The 27,173-nt window shown below is 39.6% G+C and overlaps 1 protein-coding gene across 1 annotated transcript in view; it reads right to left on the bottom strand.

Annotated features, from left to right (window-relative positions):
- The window catches only part of SRRM4 (serine/arginine repetitive matrix 4), a 198,833-nt gene that overhangs the window by 49,134 nt on the left and 122,526 nt on the right, over positions 1–27,173 (bottom strand). Inside the window, exons 6-8 of the mRNA XM_089677334.1 lie at positions 26,189–26,239; positions 11,052–11,144; positions 3,615–3,756 (exon numbers count right to left, since the gene is read on the bottom strand). Of these exons, the coding sequence (XP_089533460.1) occupies positions 3,615–3,756; positions 11,052–11,144; positions 26,189–26,239 (286 nt within the window). The remainder of the gene's footprint in view (positions 1–3,614; positions 3,757–11,051; positions 11,145–26,188; positions 26,240–27,173) is intronic.

Genomic DNA, 27,173 nt, shown 5'->3' with positions numbered 1-27,173 from the left:
TGAGCAACAACCTCCTTCCCTCAGTCAGAGCATTGAAGATGGGTTGTGGCTGGGTCTTGCAACATGACAACGACCCGAAGCACACAGCCAGGATAACCAAGGAGTGGCTTCGTAAGAAGCATATCAAGGTTCTGGAGTGGCCTAACCAGTCTCCAGACCTAAATCCAATAGAACAACTTTGGAGGGAGCTGAAACTCCGTGTTGCTCAGCAACAGCCCCGAAACCTGACAGATTTGGAGGAGATTTGTGTGTAGGAGTGGGCCAAAATCCCTGTTGCAGTGTGTGCAAACCTGGTCAAGAACTACAGGAAACGTTTGACCTCTGTAATTGCAAACAAAGGCTTCTGTACCAGATATTAACACTGATTTTCTCAGGTGTTCAAATACTTATGTTCAGCAGTGCAAGACAAATAAATACTTTAAAAATCATACAATGTGATTTCCTAATTTTTTTTTTTAATTCTGTCTCTCAGAGTGGGAATGTACCTACAATGTGAATTTCAGACCCCTCCATGATTTCTAAGTGGAAGAACTTGCAAAATCGCAGGGTGTTCAAATACTTCTGTACTTCACTGTGTATATATATATATATATATATATATATATATACACACACACAGTATATATATATATACACAGTATGGATGCATATACACACGGTAATATATATATATATATATATATATATATATATATATATATATATACTGTATGTATGTATATTATTATACAGGATTTATATAGCGCCAACAGTTTGCTCAGCGCTTTGCAATATATATATATATATAAACTGTATATATTTACAAGTGAACATTTAATGAGTAAACATATGGGGCTACAGATTAAAGTACAGCTTTATTACCAGGAAAGTCTACATGCTTCTGGAATTTTAGGGCACATTGACATTGAATGGGCAAGACTGGTAATGGTGCCATGATAAAATCTAGCTCCGCATGTTGTAAACCCCAGCAGGGAGCTTATACATTTCAGAAAGTACATAAAGGCTGCCTACCTCTAAACATTCAACAGTAAAGAGCCTTAATGTGCACTGTGTAAGACATTGATGGTTACATAGTGTTTAATGAAATAAACCTAATGAAAGCCACTTGGTATTTCATCCAGCTAAATTTACCCTCCAGGGAATTCTTTTATAGACACAGTCTTCAATTCATTTAATCAGGGAGAGGGAAATTGATAACCCACGCTGGCATTTAAAGTGTCATTTATTTTTATCTCTCAAATCACCCCTAACTGCTTGAGAATCCTGCTTAGCATTGTAGGGAGTAGGCAGACACTTTGCCGTCTGTTGATTATACATGTATCACATCAAATAAACCAGGATGGCTGCTAGTAGTTACAATACATTGTATATAACAATGGCAAGTAATTATGTGCAAAAGCATGTTGCAGCAATCTACAAAATTTGCATAGCAATTAAGGCTAAATGATATGTGTGATTTCTAGTGATGCTACCATTTCTATCACCATTATTTTCAGACTGCTTAATCTGGTAGTGATCATGATGAAAGATATCTGACCAGGCTGGCTGAGAGTTATCTTTGGTTGGCATATGATTCCAACCTTTCCTTGGCTAACCTAAAGCTTTTCCAGAGTCTCCTTAGGTGATTACCTAGAAGTTTCACATGAGGAATCTGTATAACCTTACCTTACCTAGCATCTCCAAGCAGTACATTAGACTTAATGTAATCTGGAAAGGACAATGTCACTTTCTAGGCACTTAGGCACACGCAAACATAAAACAAATCCATATTTAAACTGAAACTTTAATACAAATGGAAATGTATTATTTCTTAAACTACTTCAGAGTGAGATGCTATGGTCATTTAAATAAGTATGTGACAGCTGTTATAACAGCAGCTGTTGCCATTGCCTTCATATTTAATAAGATTTTGTCATAAACTCAAAAGCTAGTTTTGCAATATTTATGAGTTTAGTAAAACAGAAGGAGTATATTGTCCTACAAATACATTTGTACCACAAAGAGAAAAGGAGGGTATTTTTTCCATAATGATGGGACAATACCGGCAGATGGCCAGTGTCCCTTGGGAGTACTAGGAAGAGCAGAATTCTTGTCTGTTGCATTTTTGTGAATATAATGTAATAGTCATACATCAGATGTTCTAAAATGGCCTTAGGGGTGAAGTTGGGTACAGTCACCCCTGATTTATCAAGAAATAAGTAGTCACTCATCAGTCATTCGCCAAATATCTCTTTATGAACACAGCATCACTAGTGAACCTAAAGTTCATTTACTTTGCTTATTGTAGCCAAACCTCCAAAATTACCGTGTCTACAATATATTTTTCATTGATTTGCTCTCATTAATTCAGAGACTCCCTGTGCAGTACTCTGAGTACAGTGAGCTCAGGGCTGTAGGCCCACATTACTCTAAGCCACCTTAAATACTGTGCAAAATTTCATTGTGATTGTTCTTTCTTATTTTGTTACAGAAATGCTCAGATGCACTTGAAAAGGTTTCCGCTGCTACATAACAGAAATGAATGTAAGTGTTCATAACACATTAGGCCACCGTGCTGCAGTGGTCAGCATTGCTGCATTTAAATCCTTGGTTCAAATCCAAGTAATACCATAACTACATGAAGTCTACATGTGTTCCCCATGTGTTTCTGACTTTTTCCAGACTGCTCTGAAAATCTAGAAAATATGCTATTATGTATACTGGTGAATTATTCTTCCTAATCTGGTCTATGTGTTTGTGCTTGTATGACTTTGCTAGCAAAAGGGTCAGGGTTGTGGTAGTAATCTGGTTAAAGCGACCATACATAGATGGATCTATTCTCAATAATTTTGTATGTGCCCCTGCTGAACAGGCCAGGATTTGACCCATGTATGGGCAGGCTGGTTGTACTGAAGTCGACCCATCAATTGATTTCATTATAGCCAGCCTGTCAAATGTTTTGCATGCGATTACTGATACTAGCAGTAATCACTGTGTTCTGCTGGCAGGGAAAGCTCCCTGTTGGCAGAACACAATAGCGCAGCAGGAGGGATTACTTACTGTGTTGATGGGGGAATCAATCGATTTTCTTACCTGCAAACCCTGGTTGCAGAAAAGAAAATGGAATCATTTATGAATTGCCTTAGGGCCAGGGCAGTGCATTACACATAGAGAAAATAAAAATTATGTGTTGGGGTTTCATATACTGTTACCCTGGAAGTAAGTCTGTTATCTGCTCTATATTACCAGAAATCACCTGCTATTTATACTTCTTAAAAACTGGCCGATGAGCACAAATGTTTCTTTCTAATCTGAGATTTTTTTCAATGCTGATACATATTTTTTATAAAATAGTGGTTGAGATCCTGAGAAGACATCGTAAAACAGCGGACTACTTCTTATAAAACTGACAAATGATGGTTTCTGGTTCTATATCTTTAAAATATCATAGAGAGATACTGTGCTACTGAACCATACAGTACATATGATAAATGAAATAATGCCATTAAATTGCAATTTGTTTTTAGACCCATCCAGCACTAAATTGAACAACTTCAGTAAGCTGTATCTGTTCCTTTATGTAACACACAAGTAGAAAGGGACTTTGCTATTCTGAATTGAAAAGTTGTACTTACTGTCATCTTGGTGGTGTACGTGCTGTTTTGTGCAGACAGAGGAGGGGCTTCTTTCTGCTTCTTATTTACAGACCTAGAATGATGGTATTTGTGTTTTTTTCTTTTTGATTGATGTTTTTTTTCTCTAGACTGCTCACGAGGCCTGAAATAATGGGGTAAAAATATCAGTCCTATAGCAAAGACTAATCAACCTACAGCTTCTCAAAGAACATAGGTATGTCAAATGGAAAAGCATTAGATCTAGCTTGCTTGTATGCCAAGTAGTGACTACTTGCTTCACTCGCCATAATAATAAACGCTGAACAGCTCCTGAACGTCAGTTTAGGAGCTGCAGTGTACATGAGCCCTAAGACTTTAGTTCCATTTTAAGACATACATACAGTAGTCAGTGTTTATGAAATTCAAAAGACTCAATATACTCTAACTCCTAATGGAAACCATATAAAAAACAGCCCTGTCCAGAATAGGTATATTTTGGTATTGTCAACAGTAATGCCCAGAAAGTGAAGGCTAATCGCCTGTATCTAAATGTGACTACGACAAGGATGCTGGTTGAGGATTTGAGAAGGTGGAAGACACTGGTGACTCCTGTCTCCATCTGAGGAGTGGATGTGGATGTAGTAGAGAATTACAAGTATCTGGGGGTGTACATAAATAATAAGTTGGACTGGAGCAAGAACACTGAGGTGCTCTATAGGAAGGGCCATAGGCGTATCTATTTTTGAGGAGGCTAAGATCTTTTAACACCTGCCGGACGATGCTGAAGATGTTTTATGAGTCTGTGGTGGTCAGTGCTCTCCTGTATGCTGTGGCATGCTGGGGAAGCAGACTTAGGGTGCCTGACACCAGCAAAATCAACAAACTGATTTGCAAAACCAGTGATGTTGTTGGATTGGAGTTGGAGTCTTTAACTGGTTCCCAACCGCACTATTATTATTATTATACAGGATTTATATAGCGCCAACAGTTTGCTCAGCGCTTCACAATATAACGGAAGACAATAAAGCAACTATACAGTTCAATACAAGATGGTTAGGAGGGCCCTGCTCCTTGAAGCTTACAATCTACAAGCTAGTGGGGGATGGACTGGTAAGAGGAATAGAAGATTCCATTATTAGCTGAGGGCAGGATAGGTTTCCCTGAGGAGAGAGGTTTTCAGAGATTGCCTAAAAGTGAGCAGAGTCAGCAATAGTCTGATAAATTGGGGTAGAGAATTGCAGAGGATGGGGGAGGCTCTGGGGAAGTCCTGGAGATGAGCATGAGAGAAGGGGATAAGAGAGCTAGAGAGCAGGAGGTTGTGGGAGGAGTGGAGAGTACGGTTTGGGTGATATTTGGAGACAAGATGGGTGATGTAATTTGGGGCAGAGTTATAAATGGCTTTATATGTTATTGTTAATGTTTTGAACTTTATTCGTTGGGCAATGGGAAGCCAGTGGAGGGATTGGCAGAGAGGGATGGCAGATACAGAACAGTTAGTAAGGTGAATGAGTCTGACAGCAGCATTCAAATCAGACTGAAGAGGGGATAGCCTGCGGTTAGGTAGGCCAAAGAGGAGGCAGTAATATGGAGCAGCTCAGAGGTAAACCTTGGGATGAAGCACCTAGGTGTGCCATGGCTGAGAGGAGCTGCTTGCTAACAGAATACTCATTAACATTTGAGAAGACTAAACATAGAAATTGCTGGCTAAAGGTTTCATCACTCCTTTCAAATAATACTAGTATGGATTATGAACATTTTTATAAAGGTTAAAGTGGAACTTCACTCAACAAATTAACAATGACTATTTTTAATCCTTTTGCTGCTGCCATTAGTAAACAAATAGGAAAGTGTATTCTATTTACTTGTTTTAAACCTTTTTTTCACATTTTTTCAGTGGCTTCCTGCTTTCCAGGCCTAGGCAAATTATGTCATATATCATAGGAATCTTTAGTAGGGTAGGAGGGGTTTTCTCAGCTAAGCACACCCTCCTGCTTGCATGCCTGAGCTAAGGGTTGGATTCCAGGAAGTAAATGCTACATTAATCATCTGCCCTTACTCAAAATGGCCACAGGCAGACAAGCTAGGGGATGTTTTTCATAGTGAGTTCTCAGCATAATAAAGCATGGGACATAGATGGATAGGATAGTTTGCTTTGAGTATTAAAAATGAATTAAATAGAGTTTTTGGTTTGTGGTGCTCAGGTGCAGTATAGTTCCACATTAAGAAAGAAGCTTTAAAAAACATAATTCAGCTGGAAAGTACATCGACTTAGCTGGATAATTTTACTCTAGGCAGTATACCAATCAAATTTCAGTTGCCGTTTCTCTAGGTAAAAACTTTCATTCTGTTTCTGTTGACTAAAGAAGATGCATCAGCTTTTCATTTTCTTTAGTTTTTGTATATCACCTCCTTGGATTATGTACTGAGGCATAATAATATTACAAAACATGGTTGGCTTTTTTATACAAAATAACAATTACTATAGATAGTAACTAGAAAAGCAACAATTTCTGGGGAAATTGTGTGAAGTGTTCTTGCCTCCACCAGTAGTCTACAACTGGAGTGGGCGGAGTAACTGGGTGGAGTGGCTTGTCACTCTGCTGCCTGCTCACACACCTGGGTTCCTATGGCAACTCACTCTACAGCAAGGGCAGAGAAGAGCGGTTAAAATCAAACTGCTCCAACTTGCTCACTTCACTGGCGGTTGCCATCTTCAAATGCCTACACCAAAGAGCTTTATATTGTGAGAATCACAAGACCCAGACCTACATTTTGATGCATAGTATGTCTCTGAAATATTAAAAATGAAGGCACAGTCGCAGTTTAGAAATTGCCCTTCAAATCTGAGGTGGCTAAAGTGGAGTTTCAATGAATGTCAATGGGCGGCGTGAGTTGCAAACAAATGGTCATATTGTGAAAACTATCAGGACTATGGCTTAGCCGTGGATATTTTTAGTGGCAGCAGGGATAGCTGAACATTTTGATAGAAAAATGTAGGTGTAGGTGGGCTTGAAAATGAAGGAGTGATGGCAGCTTAGAAATCATGTCCTGATTTTTCAGCTCACACTCTAGCTTTTGTCAGCTCCCACTCTAGTTTTGAACATTCCGCCATTCATTCCTATGGGACCAATTTCACCACAAAAACGCCGATATTTCGTGAACCATTTGGCGAAACGTTCCACAAAGTAATAGCACACCAATTGGGAACAATCTGCACGTTTCGGTATATTACTGTCTATGTAGTGTAAAAACTGTGGGAGGAGTTAGGGTGGTACATTTGGCTATAACAATAAGAATATATATGTGAGATAACAGTAAGTGGTCTTGCCATGCAAGAACACTTAATTATAAAAGATGAACTTCTGAGAAGCAACTCTATACCTACCGTACGTAAAAAAAGTTTTTTTTTCATCGAACAGATAACTGGATTAAATAGTGTTTTTATATAAGCCTGTTCAGAGTGCAATTCTAACCCTTTTGCTGCCAGGTCCATACATTGTATGGGAGTTATACACACAATCTGGTGGCTGCAACCTCTGGCCTGCCAGGTAGAGGCATTCAGGCGGCTGCGCTGCTGCCCAATTGCTTCCGCGCACCCCCGGTAATGGTGCCACCCTTCCCCCTTATGTGTGCCCCTGCCATGTATTCCAGGCTCCACTTGCCCATCTATGGGCTCAAGAAAGACATGGTGGGTGCTGACGGGTGGAGGGGAGGGAGGAGAGCAGACATATGTTCCTCCCTTTCTTGTTGTGACTCGGAAAGCAATGTGTATGGCATCATTTCCGGGTCACCCAGTAACTTTCCCATCGCTGGGAAGGAATGTATTGCATTTCGATGTGCATTTCAATACATTCAGTGGAGCACAGAGTAGATGTCTGATTAAAGAGAACCTGTGACCAAAGAATCATTACATAGGTGACTTTATGTCCCCTGTGTAATGAATAAAAAAGTTAAGCAAAAAAAAAGTTACGCCCAAGCACATAAAATCCCCCCAGAAATTTTGAGGTCCCCACATATATGCATGTACAAACACGTCACGGATGTATACGTTTGCCGATTGTGATACACATGTGACATACTGCTGCTCATGCTGGAATGGGAGCAATTATTCTAGCACAAGACCTTCTACATTACACTAAACTGATGACCTATAGGGGACATTTGAAGCCAATAGAAAATATAGGATACTGAAGTTTGTCGCCATTGCACAGGCGCACACAAATTTAAGGTTTGACATGATGGGTATCTATTTACTTGGTGCAACCCTGTCTTTTATATTTCACCAAATATTTGGGTAATTTATTGTATTTTTTTGCCCTAACATTCACTTTAGAGTGTTTTTTTTTATTTTGGGTTTCCTAGGCCTTTGTGGTAATATTGTGTGACATAATAAATTGGAACTACCACTGTTTTATTCTGTTTAGGATGTCTGATTTCAGAAAATATAGAATGTTTTGGGGGTTTTGTGTAATCTTCAGGCCTAAATTGATTTTTTTATCAAAAACAGCGCTGGCAGCAAAAGGGTTAAAACAGCAATATTTGTTGAAGATTCTGAGGTACAATAGATATAAAAAGTCTACACACCCCTGTTAAAATGTCAGGTTTCTGAGATGTAAAAAAATGAGAATGAGACAAAGATAAATAATTTCAGAACTTTTTCCACCTTTAATTTGACCTATAAACTATAAAACTTAATTGAAAAACAAACTGAAATCTTTTAGGGGGGGGGTAAACATAAAAAAACTAAAATAATGCGGTTGCATAAGTGTGCACACCCTCTTATAAATGGGGATGTAGCTGTGTTCAGAATTAAGCAACCACATTCAAAATCATGTTAAATAGGAGTCAGTACACACTTGCCATCATTTAAAGTGCCTCTGATTAACCCCAAATAAAGTTTGGTTGTTCTAGTAGGTCTTTCCTGACATTTTCTTAGTCACATCCTACAGCAATGGTCCGCAGAGAGCTTCCAAAGCATCAGAGGGATCTCATTGTTAAAAGGTATCAGTCAGGAGAAGGGTACAAAAGAATTTCCTAGGCATTAGATATACCATGGAAGACAGTCATCATCAAGTGGAGAAAATATGGCACAACAGTGACATTATCAAGAACTGGACGTCCCTCCAAAATTGATGAAAAGACAAGAAAAAAACTAGTCTGGGAGGCTGCAAAGAGGCCTACAGCAACATTAACCACTTGCACTCCTGAGGATTTACCCCGCTTCCTGACTAAGCCATTTTTTGCGTTACATCGCTGCATTACTTTAACTGACAATTGCGCAGTCATGCAACGCTGCACCCAAATTAAATTTGTGTCCTTTTTTCCCATGAATTTAGCTTTCTTTTGCTGGTATTTGATCACCTGTTTGTTTTTATTTTTTGCACTATAAAAAAATTTTAAACATCCAGTTTCGTCATAAATTTAGGCCAAAATGTATTCTGTTACATGTCTTTCCTAAAAAAAAAAGTCCCAATACATGTAAATTAATTGGTTTGCGTGATAGCATTTACAAATGGCGGCATATATACTGGAATTTTTTTTGTTTTACTAATAATGGCAGCGATCAGCGACTTATAGCGGAACTGCGGCGGACATTCTGACACTGGGGGGAAATGGCTTGGTGTCACTGACATCCCCAGTGACACCACTGCAGTGATCAGTGCTAAAAAAAAGGACTGACACTGTACTAATGGCACTGGGCAGGAAGGGCGATCAAAGGGTTAACTGTATGCTGGGCGTGTTTTACTATGGGGCGGTGTCTGTGTGCTTCATTGTAAGCACACTGCTTTGGATGGCTGTGCTGTGCAAAGAGTGAGCAAATATTGCCAAGTCAAGATGTGCCATGCTGATAGACTCATACCCAAAAAGACTGAGAGCTGGAATCAAATCAAAAGGTGTTTCAACAAAGTATTAGTTTAAGGGTGTGCAAACTTATGCAACCATATTATTTTAGTTTTTTATTTTTACTTCCCTCCACCTATAAGATTTCAGTTTGTTGTTCAATTGAGTTGTACAGTTTATAGGTTACATTAAAGGTGGAAAAAGTTCTGAAATGATTTATCTTTGTCTCATTTTTTACATCATAGAAACTGGACTTTTTAACAGGGGTGTGTAGACTTTTTATATCCACTGTATAAGAATACATTTCAGCAACAATTGTGGGGGGGTTGTTTTAAACTGCTCTAGCAGTTTCCAAGAAATGACTATCATTATCTTATGGATTGTTGACAATGTCAGAAGAAGGAGGTGATTCTGATTTAGCAGTCTTGTTGAAGACTGACTCTGTGTTCACAGCTGTATATTCTTCTACGTGACAGTTGCCAGACTTCTATATAAAACGGGGCTATGGGATCCTGTATGTAGGTCTGCAAAAACAATTGGACACACGCAGAGAGAATCACCTGCCATCTCTACAGAACAGCCCAACAGCTGTCATAAAACAGAATGTAGACAGAGGAAAGCAAAATCACCAGTGCCACTTAGAGGCTCCTGTTCAGTCTGTGACATTTCCTCTGACAGTCAGAGCATTTTATGAAGGCAGTAAAGATTGTACATGTAACTTGCTGTCCAAAAATGAAAATGATAAAAGCTTAACTTGATAAACAATATCATAATACATAAAAAAATGACCAAAATATTTCTGTAGGATTTATAATAATACAGTACATAGGCTATACTAGGTTCTTATAATACTTAAAAACATAGTTATTGTCCACTACCTCACAATTCTTTTTATTGCAAGAAATTTGCTAAAGAAGTTTATATGACCATGATTGCATGATTAAAGTTATAAAAATAAGTTATATGAAAAGTATTTTAAGAAATATGTCACATGGCATTGTACTGTGCTGAACATAAGCACTACAGCATGGGTACCCATTGCTGCTGCTGCCTTCCCTATGTGTACAGTCACCCTTAAATACTGAACTACAATGGAACTGTAAAACCAAATAAAATGAGTATGATACTAACGTTTCTCATATATGTAAACACTTACAAAATCAGTGAGCACATGCTTTCATTAAAACCACTGCTATATTATAACATACAGTCGCTTTATGAACGTTTCAACATTAATATAGTCAGATGAAAGCAAAAAATAAAAAAACAATTAAGTTGGCTTACAAATGAACTCATGTAAAAAGATATTATTATTAATATCAAATTTAATTTGCAATCAAATCCTGTTTGGTCTTAAACATCAATCTATCCAATTATAAGTGGATTTGGTTGTTCATTTAGAGATGAGAGCTTTCTGATCTAGTTTCTTTCAGCCAAATAGTTAGGTCCCTATCCTGATGAGTCTGTGGTTAGGCCACGTCATTCACATAATAACTGTGATCAATGGCTGTGAACCACAAAGCTATGGCATGGTAAGATATATTTGCCATATGTTCAAAAACATTAAGCAGAAATGTTTAAGAAATTGTCGTATATTGAGTATTACTGCTTTATTACCTGTTTTCAAAGCTTGAAGATCTGGACTCAGGACTTGCTGAGCGAGAATGTCGGTGATGATGGTGGTGGGATTTTCGTGACCTCCCGCGAGAGCTTTGTAAAATGCAGAGAAAAACTGGATTAACGTTCCAATCACAAATGAAGGTATGTGATTTAGAGGCATCTAATATTTAAGGCATGTATTATATATACATTATAAAATTAATTAATGCATTATTGCATTTTGAAGTGAAAGGATCTGGAAAAAATGTAGGTTACTTGGACAAAACACAGTCTGTTATTGTTCAAATGATAAAGATTTTTTTCCCTGTTTATTTTCATATACCGCTTTATGTTATGGTTTTAAATTGTGTTTCATTTGCAATGCTTTATAAATATCTTTCTGTCTTTCTGTGGAAAGATGCTCTTCTACTCCAGTACTCTGTGTTGGCATAGATGAGTCAAGACCTCACCACTTGTTTTCACAAGCATCCTCACACAAAACTGTAGAGATGTGAAAGAGAGGGAGCGTTTTTGACCAGGTCTGTTAAATCACAGAGTGCATTGAGCAGCATGATCAAACGCTGGTGCCTATTGACTAACTAACTAAAGGTAGAGAAGAGAGACAGCAGCGCCACTCTAAATGTAGATGGTTAAAATCAGGCAGACTTAATGGTAAACTTGCACTCACATAGGCAGGGGCGGACTGACAACTCATGGGGCCCCCTGGGCAATAGGGGATCATGGGGCCCCTGTGTCCTTGCCTACACTCAAAAAAAGCCTATAAAAAGGTACCAGGGGCATTTCATGGGGCCCCCTACTGACCCCGGGCCCTCGGGCAGTGCCCAAGTTCTTGAATGGTCAGTCCGCCCCTGCACATAGGGTAAGTAACAGGTAGGCATGTCAAGTAATGGAGGTCCAATGTGAGCATCAGGTCCTTTGGCCGTGCTCTGGGTGCTTTCCCGCAGGAGGTGGTGCGCCCCTCTGCTACTCCCTGAGCCCTGGACACCACCAGAGCGACGGCAAAACACCCAGAGTGTGGCCAATAGACCTGATGCTCCCATTGGACCTCCATTACTTGACATACCTACCTGTTACCTACCTATGTGAGTGCAATTTTACCATTAAATCTGCCTGATTTTAACCGTCTACACTTAGAGTGGCGCTGCTCTCTTCTCTACCTGCATTAGGAGTATCTACAAGCTCTTACAGCCGGCTGTCTCCTCAGGCAAGTCTATACTACTATAAGTCCCCCACTACAGATGGACTTGGACACCACCTCCACATGGACCTTCTACTAACCCCCATTGCTGATGCCCATCCCCAAGCGCACACAGGGTAGATGCGTCTTAGCGCTCCCTCCCCCCATTCACTAACTAACTAAAGCCAGCCATAAATGGATCAAATCTAGGCCTGATCAGCAAAGACCAGATGAAATTCAATGTATCTACAGGAAGGCTGGTTGTCAATCCAATCGAGCAGCTTGGGTACAACCAGCTTGTTGGATTTTTTACATGTGATTACTGCCAGTAGCTACAGCCACTAGCAGTAATCCTTGTGTTCTGCCAGCCAGGCAAGTTCCCTGCTGGCAGACCATAATAGCAGTAAGGGAGGGATTCCCCCTTAACACTGACTGTGTTGATGTGGAAATTGAGCGATTTCGGTGTTGGAAGCAAAGAATGTTGAATCACTTATGGCTTGCTTTACTGCAAGTCCTATTTATAAACCCTAAACAACTGCTTTCACAGTGACAAGTGCACTTAGGAAAGGTATTGTTTAGTCTCCTAATCTAATCATTTGACCAGCATTTCTTTATCTTATTGTATTATGTGCTGCTTTACATTAGTAAATGCTTACTAGGCATATAGATGATTGTCGCAGAACCCAAAAGTGTGTGTCAGTTTATCTCACAGAAACACTAGAACATGCATTTATTGCTGGCAGTACTCCATATTTTCAAAGCAACCACTTATATTTTAAAGAATTAAAAATGTATTCTCAGTTTTTTTGTAATTTATTTCAAAAGTAATGTTTAATTTAACAAAGAGTGTCTACTGAATCTGTATGAAATTACAAAGTCGTAAATGTATCAAAGCAGGAAACATTCCTTTAGAACCACTGTTTCGGCAAAGAAAAGCCAGACACCTTTACAAGCAAAAGCATCACAGATTGTACTTAAAGATTTTTTAAAGTAAAGCTGCCACAAATCTCAAACATTTAAAGTGTGCATATAATAAAGCAACACATAAAAGTCACCTTACTGACAACTGCATGGCAAAATGATCTTTAAACCCAGACATATAGGTAAGCGATCAATACAAACTTCAACTTCCTCTTCCCACTTCATTGCCTAAGCTTTTCTACTGGTCAGCACAATGACCCATCATATTAAAGTGGTTCTAAAGGCTCAAGGTTTTCAACATTCATGAATTTTATGCATGAAGGTAAAAAACCTTCTGTGTGCAGCAGCCCCCCAGCCAATGAGCCAATGAAGAGAGAGAGGGCAGCCAAGCTCTGTGTGTGAATGGATATGTAGCAGCAGCTCATGAGTGAGCCTGCTTAGGTGCCCCCATAGCAAACTGCTTTCTCTGAGGGCACTCTGGCAGGGGGGAGGGGCCAGAAGTGCCAGTGGGGGACCCGAGAAAAGAAGGATTCGGGCTGCTCTGTGCAAAACCATTACACAGAGCAGGTAAGTATACCATGTTTGTTATTTTGTGTTTCATTTCCTTTAATACCACTTTAAAGATCTCATGAGGGATAAGAACTACTTTTACGCTGGTCCTGGGTTCGAGTACTACTCCAAAAAATATATCCACAGGTCCAAATATTTGCTGAAGATGCCAGGCCAAAACAGGGAGCCTCCTACAAAACTTCTAGCAGTGTCCTCTACTACACACCTTCTGTCCGGAAGTATAAACCTAACCCCCTAATTGACATACTGTAAGTAGATTTAGGGACAGGCCCCTTCACTTGCCTTTTACATGCAAACAAGATCCCAATGAGATGCTATAAGACATTACTGACCATACACTTGTTAAAAGAAGATCATGTCTGTATACCAGATACTGTATGTGTAAACAAACTACATCTCATATATATGTATGTGGTTTGCTAAAAATCAATGGAAGATCTGATAACTACCTTACCTTACTTAGCTACAAGAACAGCACCATAACACATGGTTTCCATGGACAAACTTTACCTGCTCTAGTTATAACATGTTCTCCTACACTGTCCAAAATAAAGAAAAAACAAAAAACTGTTTTCACATAACTTCAGCTATGCCTCTGGATCGACTGATCGTTTTGACATGAGTTTATTGCTGAAGGTTCCAACGCACTATTCCCAACTCACAAGTTCCTGAAGAAACGGCTGTGTATGTAAATGGCAACCACCGGATGGAACCGAAGACAATCAGAGCAAGAGAATGTCACCAGCACACCATGGATCTCCCAAATGGGTCCAAAGCTTTATTAAGCAATCATATTATTATAGCAGAAGCAACGTTTTGGAGCTTAGCAGGACCTCTTTATCAGGAATGTGATGCTGAAGGTTATCTCTGCTTATGTATTATAATAATTAAACTCTTAGTTTGAATTGCCCTTATTTGTAACTAATTTACTTTCAAGAATTTTCCAGGATCAATTACTCTTTGTTAATACAATATGTTTTATATTGTAAAGCACTGAGCAAACTGGCGCTATATAAATCCTGTATAATAATAATATTTTATTTCACACCTACTCTAGTAACCTACTGCTCCCATCTCACTCCTTAAATTTGCTTAGCAAACTAAAGTCCAGCAGTGATATATTAGGCCAGTGGTCGGCAAGCCGCGGCTCGCGAGCCACATGCGGCTCTTTACACACTTTAATGCGGCTCTTCTGTGTGTCGGGCGCCCGCTCCCCTCCCTCCTCTCGGGCGGCCTCCCCAAAAGTCAAGACTCTGCAGCTAGCCCAGCAATGGGCAAACTACGGCCCAGCGGACCTTTTAATCCGGCCCGCGGAGAGTGATCCAAAAAAAAAACAGCCAGGGCAGCGCGCTCAAATGCAATGATTGGCCAGTCTCGCTGCCACTCACATCCTGATAGCCAGTGATTGGCTGTCAGGATGTGTGTAGGCGGGGCAGCGTGACGAACGTGAGAGGAGCTAGGCTCCTCTCACAGTCCGCCCTGAAGACCGGAACGGCGCGGGAACATGGCGAGAAGAACGCGCGGAGCAAAGGTAAGTGAATTGACACAGGGGGGACTTGACTTACTACTTGCTACTTACTTACTACTACTATATGAGGGATGAATTAATATGGGGGATGAATTACTATATGGGGGATGAATTACTATGGGGGGGATGAATTACTATGGGGGATGAATTACTATGGGGGATGAATTACTATATGGGGGATGAATTACTATAGGGGGGATTAATTACTATAGGGGGGATGAATTACTATATGGGGGATTAATTACTATAGGGGGGATGAATTACTATGGGGGATGAATTACTATATGGGGGATGAATTACTATGGGGGATGAATTACTATATGGGGGATTAATTACTATAGGGGGGATGAATTACTATGAGGGATGAATTACTATATGGGGGATGAATTACTATGGGGGATGAATTACTATGGGGGATGAATTACTCTGGGGGATGAATTACTATATGGGGGATTAATTACTATATGGGGGATGAATTACTATATGGGGGATGAATTACTATGGGGGATGAATTACTATGGGGGATGAATTACTATAAAAACTTATTGAAACTAAAAACAGTGTATCATCCTATGTATTTTCAGTTTTAAAAATGTGGCTCTCAAAATAAATTTCAATCGTGGTTTTGGCGAGATTTGGCTCAGTTGAAAAAAAAGGTTGCCCACCACTGTATTAGGGTACCAAAGGAGTAGTCAGCTGTGATACCAGGTTTCACCTGCAGGTTACACTATACCACACCAAAGTAGCAATTGTGCACCAGTAAAAAAGGAGGATTTGTCATGTTATTAAAAAATGGGGTTAAATGTCCCACTGTCCTTGAAAAACCTCTAAACAATATATACATTTAATTACAAAACTTAGTTGGTATAAAAAAAAATAATACAATGTTAAAATTCACAATAAATAATAAAAACTGCCATACACTTGGCAGCAGCTTTTGCCTACAGTCTGGATTTAGTTCAGCCAGGCAGAATAATTGTGGAGAAGGTGGGAGCCATTTTTAAACACAATGTAATATTTACTTAGACATTATGTTCCAAAGAATGGAAAGATCCCTTACACAAACCACTAGTTTACAAAATATATTTAGAAAATATAATTGCTGCATGGTGTGAATTATAATGGGTGCATCCAAGTAACACTTCAGCTGTAAGAATATTGTGGATATTGTGCACCTCCCTTCTTCTGCAGGTCTTTTGCAGGAAAATATCCTGTCTTTGCTTAGAGGAAATGCCAAGTAAATGAGGTGTGAGGAATGACAGCTCCTGTAATGGAGATACTTATTTGCATATCTATCACTCAAAACAGAACATAAGAAGCTGCTGGATGTTTGCTATATATTTCAGTTGTGGCACAGCCATTAAATAAATGTCATTCTTTTACAGATAGATTCTTCTATTTTTACACAGTATTTACAGTGCTTCTGCCCAGCAGCATTAGTGCCATATTTATTATTACTCTACCTACTATCCAAATAACAATCATCGTGTCATGTAATTGTCATCAGCAGACACGTAAATTATGTCCTTGAAGCAGTCTTATATTTAGTTACTGCTATTTCATAAAAAAAAAAGTCTAAAAGTCACCTTAAAAAAAAAGACTCAATGATTCTTGGAGAGAACTGCATATGCAGTTCCTAGTCCACAGCTGCATCCATGACCAAACTTTGTCTGATTGAGCACACTATTGCAGTAACAAGTGACATATGCATGTGGAAGTGCACCGTTCAAGTCTTACTACATTTTCAGAAGCTTTTTATTTCACTTAAATGTGATTCAAGTCTAATAGGGGGCGTGACTGAACATGGAGAAGTGAGGATGCACATTTTTGTTCCTACCTACTTCCTTACAGTTTTTGTGCCTTCAACCTTACCGAGTGCTTATGCTTAAGTAACGGAAACCACAGAAATCCCCGCAGGGCATCCATACTTTCCTGGTACCTCCACGTGTTGACAAAGCACAAATCTCTGCATCTCGCATGGTGCCACCAAAACAACCACCAAGCTGAAACATTTACCTTAAGGAACCTCTGCTGGGACCATCACGGGATCTAAAGTAGACATCAGAAGTGTAAGAAGTGCATAACTCTCATATTCTCTCATCAGATCTATCAGCTCCTGGCTCACCGAAACGCTCCGACTACTTAGAAGCTGCTCAGCATTCTGCAGCCTCAGCTTTATTGATGGACAGAGACCCATGTGCCCTGTTTGCAGCTCCACAGACTAGAGCAGACTTTAACTCCTGGCCTTTTGGGATAGAGGGAGCCCTAAAAAAGATGTGAATAAACTCCACCAACAAATTACCCACTATGGAACCAAAATCTTATCCTTTGTTGACTTCTTGATGCCCACAATGTCTACTCAAGGGGCCTAGCTGACCAATCACCAAAACATTTATTGCCTCAGATTTCCTTTGAGGACTAGAAGAACCACAACCAACACAACAACATGTGTCCAACCATTGTTTCCAGTGCAGGATCTTTACCTGGAAAATGTGGGTAATCCCAACACACAGTCCTCGGCACACATCACATTGATGTACCATCTACCCAGCTATGTTTGAATATCTGACATACCAACCAACAACAGATAATATGAATCTGACTGAGACTCTAGATCCCCACTTCACAGCACATAGATCAAATGTGGAAAATGGAAGAGCACTATTCCCCTACCTACCTAGCATTGTTCCGTCAACTCATGCCCAAAACTGCCTGACCTAATAACACCTTTGTACAGTCATTCTAGGTTCAGAAATGCTCCCTGAATACCAGTTACTTCCTCACAAGAGCCCAGGGTCAATGCAGACTTTCCATTTTACCTTTCTGACTGTCAGTCCTGTCACAGGGAGAGTTAAAAAATTGTGTACCCTAAGTACACATGTCATGCGTATTTTACATTTGATACATACATTAATGTTATGTATTAAGTGGGTGTTGCAGTAAATAATGGAGTCAGTCTCACTGGTATTCCAAATTGTCATGTACTTTATTTTCTTCTTCATTGGGTAGTTAAGGCAGCATACCCTTTCTTATCATTGTTCCTGATAGTTGTCTAGCAGCATAACGAAAGGCCATAAATCACCCTCTAAGTAACACTCTCCTTACTATTGTTGCTTAACTTTGTGCACTTTCTGGCACTTTAACATGCAAAATTGCATGCACACAGCCCAGTTTACATAGGTTGTTCGGCTGCAAACAATATTGGCAGAGAAACATGCACAACTTATTGACAAGCACACTGTAACGGAACCGAACCCGTCTGCACTAGGGTATTTCCGTTATACTCCCGCTTCCCTGTCTGAACACAGATCCACAGACACCACCGCTGACCATACAAGACGAGACAGCACCAGACTTGTATGAAAGACAGGAAATAGACTGCTTTATTTTAACATAGATACAAGATATATACACAGGGCGGGGAAATACACACCCAGACAGGAAACACATCAGTAGGCTGTCCCATCAGGTGGAAGGGCTGCCGGCAACATTACATCCAATAATAGTTTGCTCCCAAGCAAGACACACAATAGAGCAATGGGATGCACCACATGGCAGAGAACAATGAACAACCCCCACACCAATATTAGAACATTTCACCCTGTACCCTTAACAGGCACAGGGTGACTTACACATAATAGGAACATGGAGAGCTGAGACAGGGGTCTCCCCACCTCTCCAAAGGGGGCTGTGTTCCATGGGCCCCCCACTCAAAGTCACTCCCGTCACACACACAGATTTATTTCTTTTTCCAGGTGTAAATGCGCATGCAATGCTGAGCCATTTTGTTTCTTTTATGTGCAGGCAATTTTTTTAAAGGAATAAGGATAAGCATTTTTGTCTTGGCAGCACTGCTAATTAAAAAAACCCAGTGACTACAGGACTACAGGTCTACAAATATTCAGAAACACCTAAATAATACCATAACAGTGAGATAGCAGGTGTCAGCCAGTAGGCAAGGTCAGGCACATCTACCTCCGTCTTATAAGAATGACAGTTTTCTCAGATTAGCTTGGCATGGCAATGCCAGATTGTTCTCTCTGTTGTAGATAGCTGTGGAGCCATAAAATTATCTACCACATTATACACCAATCTGGTACTTGGTCCATAACTGGCCAATAATTGGCTCCTTCTAGTCCTGTAACTTCCTCTTGGCCAGCAATACCACCCAGCACAATTTGCAGTCAGAAAAAAAAGGGGGGAGGGTGAGAGGAGGTGGGACCATTCACAAAATGGAAGCTGTGACATCAATAATTGCCTAATTAAGAGCTAGGCGTTTGGATATTCCTAGTTACCCTAAAGATAAACTGCTTAAAAAGGTACCAGTTTTACAGATCCAGGGCCACTTTACATAGTAAAGCAAGCCCAAATGTTGACTCTAAAGGTGAACCCCAGACCAAGCATGAAATCTCTAAGCAACATTGGCTTTCTGGAAATACAATATGATCACTAATAAAACCACAGTATGAAATCAAATCCAGAAGAGGACTGACCTACATTCTCTTTCAGATTGTAAGCACTAACAAGCAGGGCCCACTGATTCCTCTTGTACTGTCTGCCTTCCTAACTGTACTGTCTGCCTTCATTTTGTAAAAGGCTGCAAAAACTGTTGGTGCTATAGAAAATAAATCCTGAATAATAATAATATGGTGACGACCAATGAATTTTTGCACATCTGCTGGCATCTGAAATTTTAGCATCAGTATGGGTACTTGTAGATCAAAAATTAAATAACACTATGCATATATTTATTTATTTGCATATATTATTTTTCCATGCTTTTTTAGGATTATTGTTCCCAAGCTTGAGCCATTTTCATAATTCTTAAAAGTACCCCAATGTTATCACATTTTTTGCCCAGGTAAATAAAGCTTGCTTCTATCCAAAATTGAGTTATTTCTTCAGCAATAATCCACAAAATAATGAAATATTTATAATTACCATCTCTTTATAAATTTGATATCCCTATAGCGTGAAAATAAAGTTCAACATGTTAAGCTGTACTGCAAAGTACATCAAACTCTTTTGTTCACAGAGAATCCGTGTTGTTTCATGTCTGTTTCCCATCTCATGGCAGAACCTAAGTACTGCAATTTTTAGAAATGGGAGCACCTACTGCTATGTCACTGACTTCTAATGTTATTACTGACAGCAATAATAATCATGGCCGCTCTTGAAAAGATAGGAAGGAAGTCCCCTGTAGTTCTTGTCATCCCAATATACTTTGCAATCAGAAAGAAGCAGAAAAAATCAGCATGTATCCTTTTTTTCAGAGTTGTGATCTACATTAGGAAACAGAAACCAGGGCAGCAATAGACAATGAGAATATTATTACTTGCTGCTCCAATTGTCATGATAATGCTAGTTTTCTTTATTTCAAACCATTACCCTGAATACAAAAAGAGTAAATTGGGCTTTGACACTTATCATATATTTCATCACATTTCAAACACCAGACTCGCTAAAGTGATTCATGAAATATGCACATTATCAATTTTCTGAATAATGTCTTTTTCATGGTATTGTATAGTCTTTTACAATTTTTTTTAAAGATCTAAATGAGATCAGTTTAATGTAAACAATCTTATCAATACTACTATTATTATAGTTTTACTGTTATTGTTTTAAAAACCTTTTTTTATGTATCATTTGTAATTATATTTGTACATACGGAAACTTATATTTCATCCTTACATACAGTCAGGTCCATAAATATTGGGACATCGACACAATTCTAACATTTTTGGCTCTATACACCACCACAATGGATTTGAAATGAAACGAACAAGATGTGCTTTAACTGCAGACTGTCAGCTTTAATTTGAGGGTATTTACATCCAAATCAGGTGTAGGAATTACAACAGTTTGCATATGTGCCTCCCACTTGTTAAGGGACCAAAAGTAACTGAAGACAGTTGCAGTAGAGGACTGGCAGAGCATCACCAGGGATGAAACCCAGCATCTGGTGATGTCTATGCATTCCAGACTTCAGGCTGTAATTGACTGCAAAGGATTTGCAACCAAGTAATTCAAACAGTTGTTTTGGCCACGCCTAATGTTTTTGCTATCTCTCTGATGGGTTTGTTTTGTTTTTTCAGCCTAATGATGGCTTCCTTCACTGATAGTGACAGCTCTTTGGATCTCATCTTGAGAGTTGACAGCAACAGATTCCAAATGCAAATAGCACACTTGAAATGAACTCTGGACCTTTTATCTGCTTATTGTAATTGGAATAATGAGGGAAAAACACACACCTGGCCATGGACCAGCTGAGAAGCCAATTGTCCCATTACTTTTGGTCCCTTAACAAGTGGGAGGCACATAGGCAAACTGTTGTAATTCCTACACTGTTCACCTGATTTGGATGTAAATACCCTCACATTAAAGCTGACAGTCTGCAGTTAAAGCACATCTTGTTCGTTTCATTTCAAATCCATTGTGGTGGTGTATAGAGCCAAAAATGTTAGAATTGTGTCGATGTCCCAATATTTATGGACCTGACTGTATATAGCCATTGCTTCTTGCTTTGCAGTGTACACAATAGTTATGCTTTACAGCTGCTTCTAACAATGCAAATCCCTTAGCTGTCCGATTCAGTAAAAATATAGTCCACCTGCCCCCTGCCTCCATTCTCTCCAAGGCAAGATTGATGTAAAGTTCCCTCCTGTAGCCTTCTAGGATACTGACATCACATATCTCAGGAGGCTTCCTCACTGTGTTGGAAAATAATTCATTAGGGGCCCGAATGCAAGAACCCAGAAGAGATGTCTGGCTCCCAATTAAATGGAAAGGAAAGATGGTGGCACCGGACAGTGTATGCAGTGGAAGAGGTGTTGGGGGAGGGGATAGGTTTTCCTGGGCTTGTGGGCTGGGCTTGCCTGGATAAAAGGTATGTGCAATGTTGGAAATAAATGAATTGGTAATGCGTGGGCATAGGTGAACGTCCTTACTTTAAACAGATTTGAAAGCATAATGCAATTTGCTCCTTCAGGAGAAAAATTCCTTCCTGATCCCCCGAGAGGCAATCAGATATTCCCTGGATCAACTTTACCTATAAATGTTAGTATCCAGTTATATTCTGTGTATCTAGGAAAGAATCCAGGTCTTTTTTAAAGCGATCCACTGAGCTGGCCAGAACCAACTCTTGTGGGAGTCTATTCCAAATTTTCACAGCTCTTACTGTGAAGAAACCTTTCCGTGTTTGGAGATTAAATTTCTTTTCCACAGAAGTAAAGAATGCCCCTTTGTCCTCTGTGATGACCTCAGGGTGAATAACTCCATAACGTGTTCACTATATGAACCACGGATGTATTTATACATGTTGATTATACACCCCCCCTCCCTTAATCTCATCTTCTCAAGACATAATAAATTCAGTCCCTCTAATCTTTCCTCATAGCTGAGCTCCTCCATGCCTCTTATCAGTTTGGGTGCCCTTCTCTGTACTTTCTCCAGTTCCCCAATGTTCTTTTTGTGAATTGGTGGCCAAAATTGAACTGCATATTCCAGATGAGGTATTACTAATGATTTGTACAGGGGTAATATGATATTTCTCTCTCTCTGGAGTCTATACCTCTTTCAATACAAGAGAGGATTTTGCTCGCTTTAGAAACTGCAGTTTGGCATTGCATGCCATTATTAAGCTTATGTAAAATTTGATCACTTCAAGGCAAAGGCCGGAGAAAGAGACTAAAAGTAGAACAGTGTTTAAAAAAGGATTAAAAATGACAATACATTTCGTAGCACTGTATAACTGTTGCAGAGGACATAGGTTGGCAAGATTTTACTGGCCTGCCATTCACTATACTGCACCTCAATACACAATGAAAGGTTTTACCATATAATTTCTCTAAATGAGGATCAATGGAAATTTCACTATATGTGTGTGTAGGCTCATATCTACGGATATCCCCCAGAGATTAACCACTTTGCAAAGTAAGCATGCTCACCAAAGGAAATGGGCACCACAGAGTTTTTCCCCTAGTTATCATTTATTTATTAAGAGTACTTACTGTATATAGTGCTGTCAATTTAAGCAGAGCTATATATATATATATATATATATATATATATATACAGTATGTGTATATATATATATATATATATATATATTGCATTCATGTCAGTCCCTAACACTCAAGTAGCATACACTCTAAGGTTGCTAACTCACATTCATACATACACATACTATGGCCAATTTAGACAGAAGCCAATTAACCTACCAGCATGACTTTTGGAGTGTGGGAGGAAACCGGAGTACCCGGAGGAAACCCATGCAGGTACAGGGAGGACATGCAAACTCCAGGCAGGTGGTGCCGTGGTTGGGTTTCGAACCAATGACCCTTGTGATGCCAGGCAGAAGTGCTAACCATATAGACACTGTGCTGCCCTTGAAATGATAAATGCACTTATCTATTTTGCTCTTTTGCCCTGAGATAACCGATCCCACCCTCCCCCTCCACAGATTTATACTTACAAAGATCCAACTGCTGTGACCTAAGTGGTTTATTAACATCCCATGCCGCAAGTCATTTCTCCCCTGGCTGTGTAGTCACATACAGTCCAATAGGCTTTTATGAGGCTTGTCTACCATTATCTTTCCAAAAAAATTTTAATTATTATATATCAAATAAGTGATTTCACTTATTATTTGTAAATAAAAGACCTCAGTCAGATGCGTGATTTTGATCCATGCCCAATCTGTTAAATAAATAAAATGAAAAATTTTTATTTAAAAAGCTGTGGAGTTTGGCCTGGGACTGTTCAAATATTTGTTACTTTTAGTAATTAGTGAGTCCTAATGTTTCATCATTAAAGCAATGAAGCAGCTGAGGGGGGGTACCATAGTTGAGCTGTAGCTGATACTGAGCTCTGTTGGTACAGAGCCAAATTAATAGTGACCAGTAAAGCATTAATAATTAGCAAGGATGAAGGCAATGTTTTCCAGAGTAAAAAAGATTGTATTATCCGCTTGAAAGGAACCATTGTTCATAGTCATATGTCCAATGTAAACGAAGGAAAAAAGTGGGTGGTATAGCCCAAATGTGTAAATGTGGTCAATAAAATTGGCTTACTGCTAAGGAAACTGGTACATCCGGACCAGGGTGCAGGAGGCGGTGGAGAGGAATCCTGTGAGCTGCTCTGCTGGAAGATAGGTTGCCAACTCATAGCAACCAGGTCCTGTTATGGACCGGCCCAGGAACTCTGGCTTCTCTGTCTATCCATCAGCTTCCATCTGCTGGTTTCTGTGCTTCACTGACGTCACTTCCGGCATGCGCAGATTTAATTTCCGGTGTGCAAGTTCCAGGAACATCCAATGCAGCATCCTGTTCATCACAGTTGGTGACCTATCTTCCAGCAGAGCAGCCCACAGGATTCCTCTCCACCATCTCCTGCACCCTGGTCTGGATGCACCTGTTTCCTCAGCAGCAAGTCAATTTTACTATTAATTTGGCTCCATTTCAGCCAACAGCACTCAGTATCAGCTACTGTTCTATTCACATATGTCTATTCACATATGGTATTGAGCAGCTGTGGTTATAGCCTTCACAAGCTACAAGACCTCATTTTTGGTTACCAGCGCCTAAGAAGTTTGTCAGTTTCTTTCATTGTTGAGCTGTGCTTAGGGCATCAGTTGCCCGTAATCCAAACCTGATATCCCCCAAGGGTGTCATGAAAACAAAGTAAAAACATAGTTATACTATGCATGCATTTATGTTATCTCATGTCAGGCAAAGACAATTGAAGCAACACTTTGATACAGGTATGCCCTATGTTTTTATGGGCTATATTATTTTGGGTCAAAGAAAAATTCAAGGTTCTCACTATGTGGCTATATTAATTTGGAACCTATATGTTCACAGCTCACAAAGAGTAGGTGGATTCTGGTTCCTATGCCATCACGGACTCGGTGTTAGATACTGCAGTCAAGATTAAACTGTCTGATCCCAGCCTTATACCAGCAGACACTTTCATCTAGTCATCTTATCTCTGAGTCTGCAAGCCACTCACTCCCACAGCCTCACTTTTCAGTCATGGATTGCTGGACTTTACATTCGCTATTATGTCATTCCTGAGTATTTGAAACTGTTATTGCCTACTTTCGCTTTATCTGCAGATCATTGGACCCTCCCTTTATCAACTTCTACTGCATATATACTTGTACCATCTCAGGTCACATGGACTGATTGTGTATTTACATTTACTTCCCGATTTCTGCCAGGAGTTGGTGGCTTTGTATATGGCTGGCAATCACGTGAAGATTTTGTCCACCTGATGGTTCCCAAGATTGAATAGGTGGGGGCTTTCCCTGGGACTCTGGTTGGTCTGTTCCTCGGTGCTGACTGAACCATTTACAGTCTGGGGTGCTCAGGGAATTGGTACTCATGATTATTCCATCTTGGCACATTATTAAATAATTGCTGAATGGAGAGCTTAGGAGTTATTATACTCCACCCATAGTAGTAACATAGCCATAATCTGGCACTCTTCATTTTTAGTCAGTCCTCAATACCACATCTCTGTCATATGTGCTAGGGCAACTCCTGTGTGGAAAGTTAGGTGTGGGGGGTTGGAGGGTGGGACTGTGGGGGGGGAGTTGGGGTTTAGGGGAGGGGGGTATGGGCATGCTTGTTGGTCAATGATTATAGGGTGGCATAGGGGGACTGGTGTGGGTTGTTGGCACCGAATACAATTTTTTGGGTACGATATTTGCCTTCATTTTTATACTTAATAAATTATTTCTATTGGATGGTAAAAAAATGTTTTTATGGATTCTGGGTCATCTCTATGACCCAACTCACCATCTAACCAACCAGTAAATTAACCTTTCACCAACCATTTGGAATAGATGAGATACTTGTACTGTGATGAAAGGGTAAATAAAGCATGAAAATGCACTTTGATTCTATGCTGTTAGGATAAAATGGAAATACTTACTGCTTTCTGTGCTTCCTGACTTGTTTCCTTTTACTTTTTGGACTGGATGAGCTAGGAAAAGGAGCATTCTGTTAACTGCCAAATCTGAGACAAGAATGACTGCAACAATCATGATACAGTTTATACAAGAGTTTCTCATGTACATCACTGGATGGATTCCAAATACAAACACCATAATTTACAATATAAACTAATTTAAACCTACAACAACCAGCTTAGCATATTTTAACACATAAAAAGCAATGCACACAACAGGTCTGAAAAGCTAAGACATGTAGAAAATAGATTTATTCCTAAAGCAGAACTAAACCCAATGATTTAACTGTTTCCCACAACAGTTACATTCAAGGCATGTTGTGAATACTAACTGTCACAGTTACTTGTGCTCTCAACAAAAATGTCAAGCCATCAAATGGGTGATGTCATAACTGATAACATGCAGCACCAGGGCAACTGCAAAACAAGGCTAAGATGGCAACTTTGTTGGCTGTAATAGAATGGTTCAGCTCCTCTTTAAGGTAAATTTTGACATCAACTAATCTGCTAAGAAAACATAGATTACACGGAGAAGCCATGACAATTTTATCACTAGGGAAATGAGCATTTTCTGAGGCTGACTGTATCTCATTTAAATATCTACACATGCTTAGAAACACTCCAGTATGTACAAACAGAAATACAGGGAATTCCATTGCTGTGAAAATGCTAGATAGCCAACTGCTCCTCCCTCTCCCTATATAAGTACTGTTGCATGAGGGATGACAAAGTCAGATTCAGGTATGCTGGCTGTATGTTTTTTTTACATCTGCCACTAGGAATTGTAAATATGATTGCAAGCAATAGTCAGAAACTAAGCAACTTGTTGAATAGCTACAATCTGGTCAATTGTAAAACTGGTTAGTAAACTGACAACTTCAATACAGTTTATTAAAATCAGAATGGGAAAAAATCTATGATTATTACACTGTGTACAGTTGGGACAACT

Source organism: Staurois parvus, unplaced genomic scaffold, assembly GCF_062004578.1.
Source record: "Staurois parvus isolate SC_StPar_1 unplaced genomic scaffold, SC_StPar_1.0 ptg000014l, whole genome shotgun sequence".
NCBI classification, from domain to species: Eukaryota; Metazoa; Chordata; class Amphibia; order Anura; family Ranidae; genus Staurois; species Staurois parvus.
The sequence above is the reverse complement of the archived record's forward strand: the minus strand, read 5'-3'. Positions and strand labels throughout refer to the sequence as shown.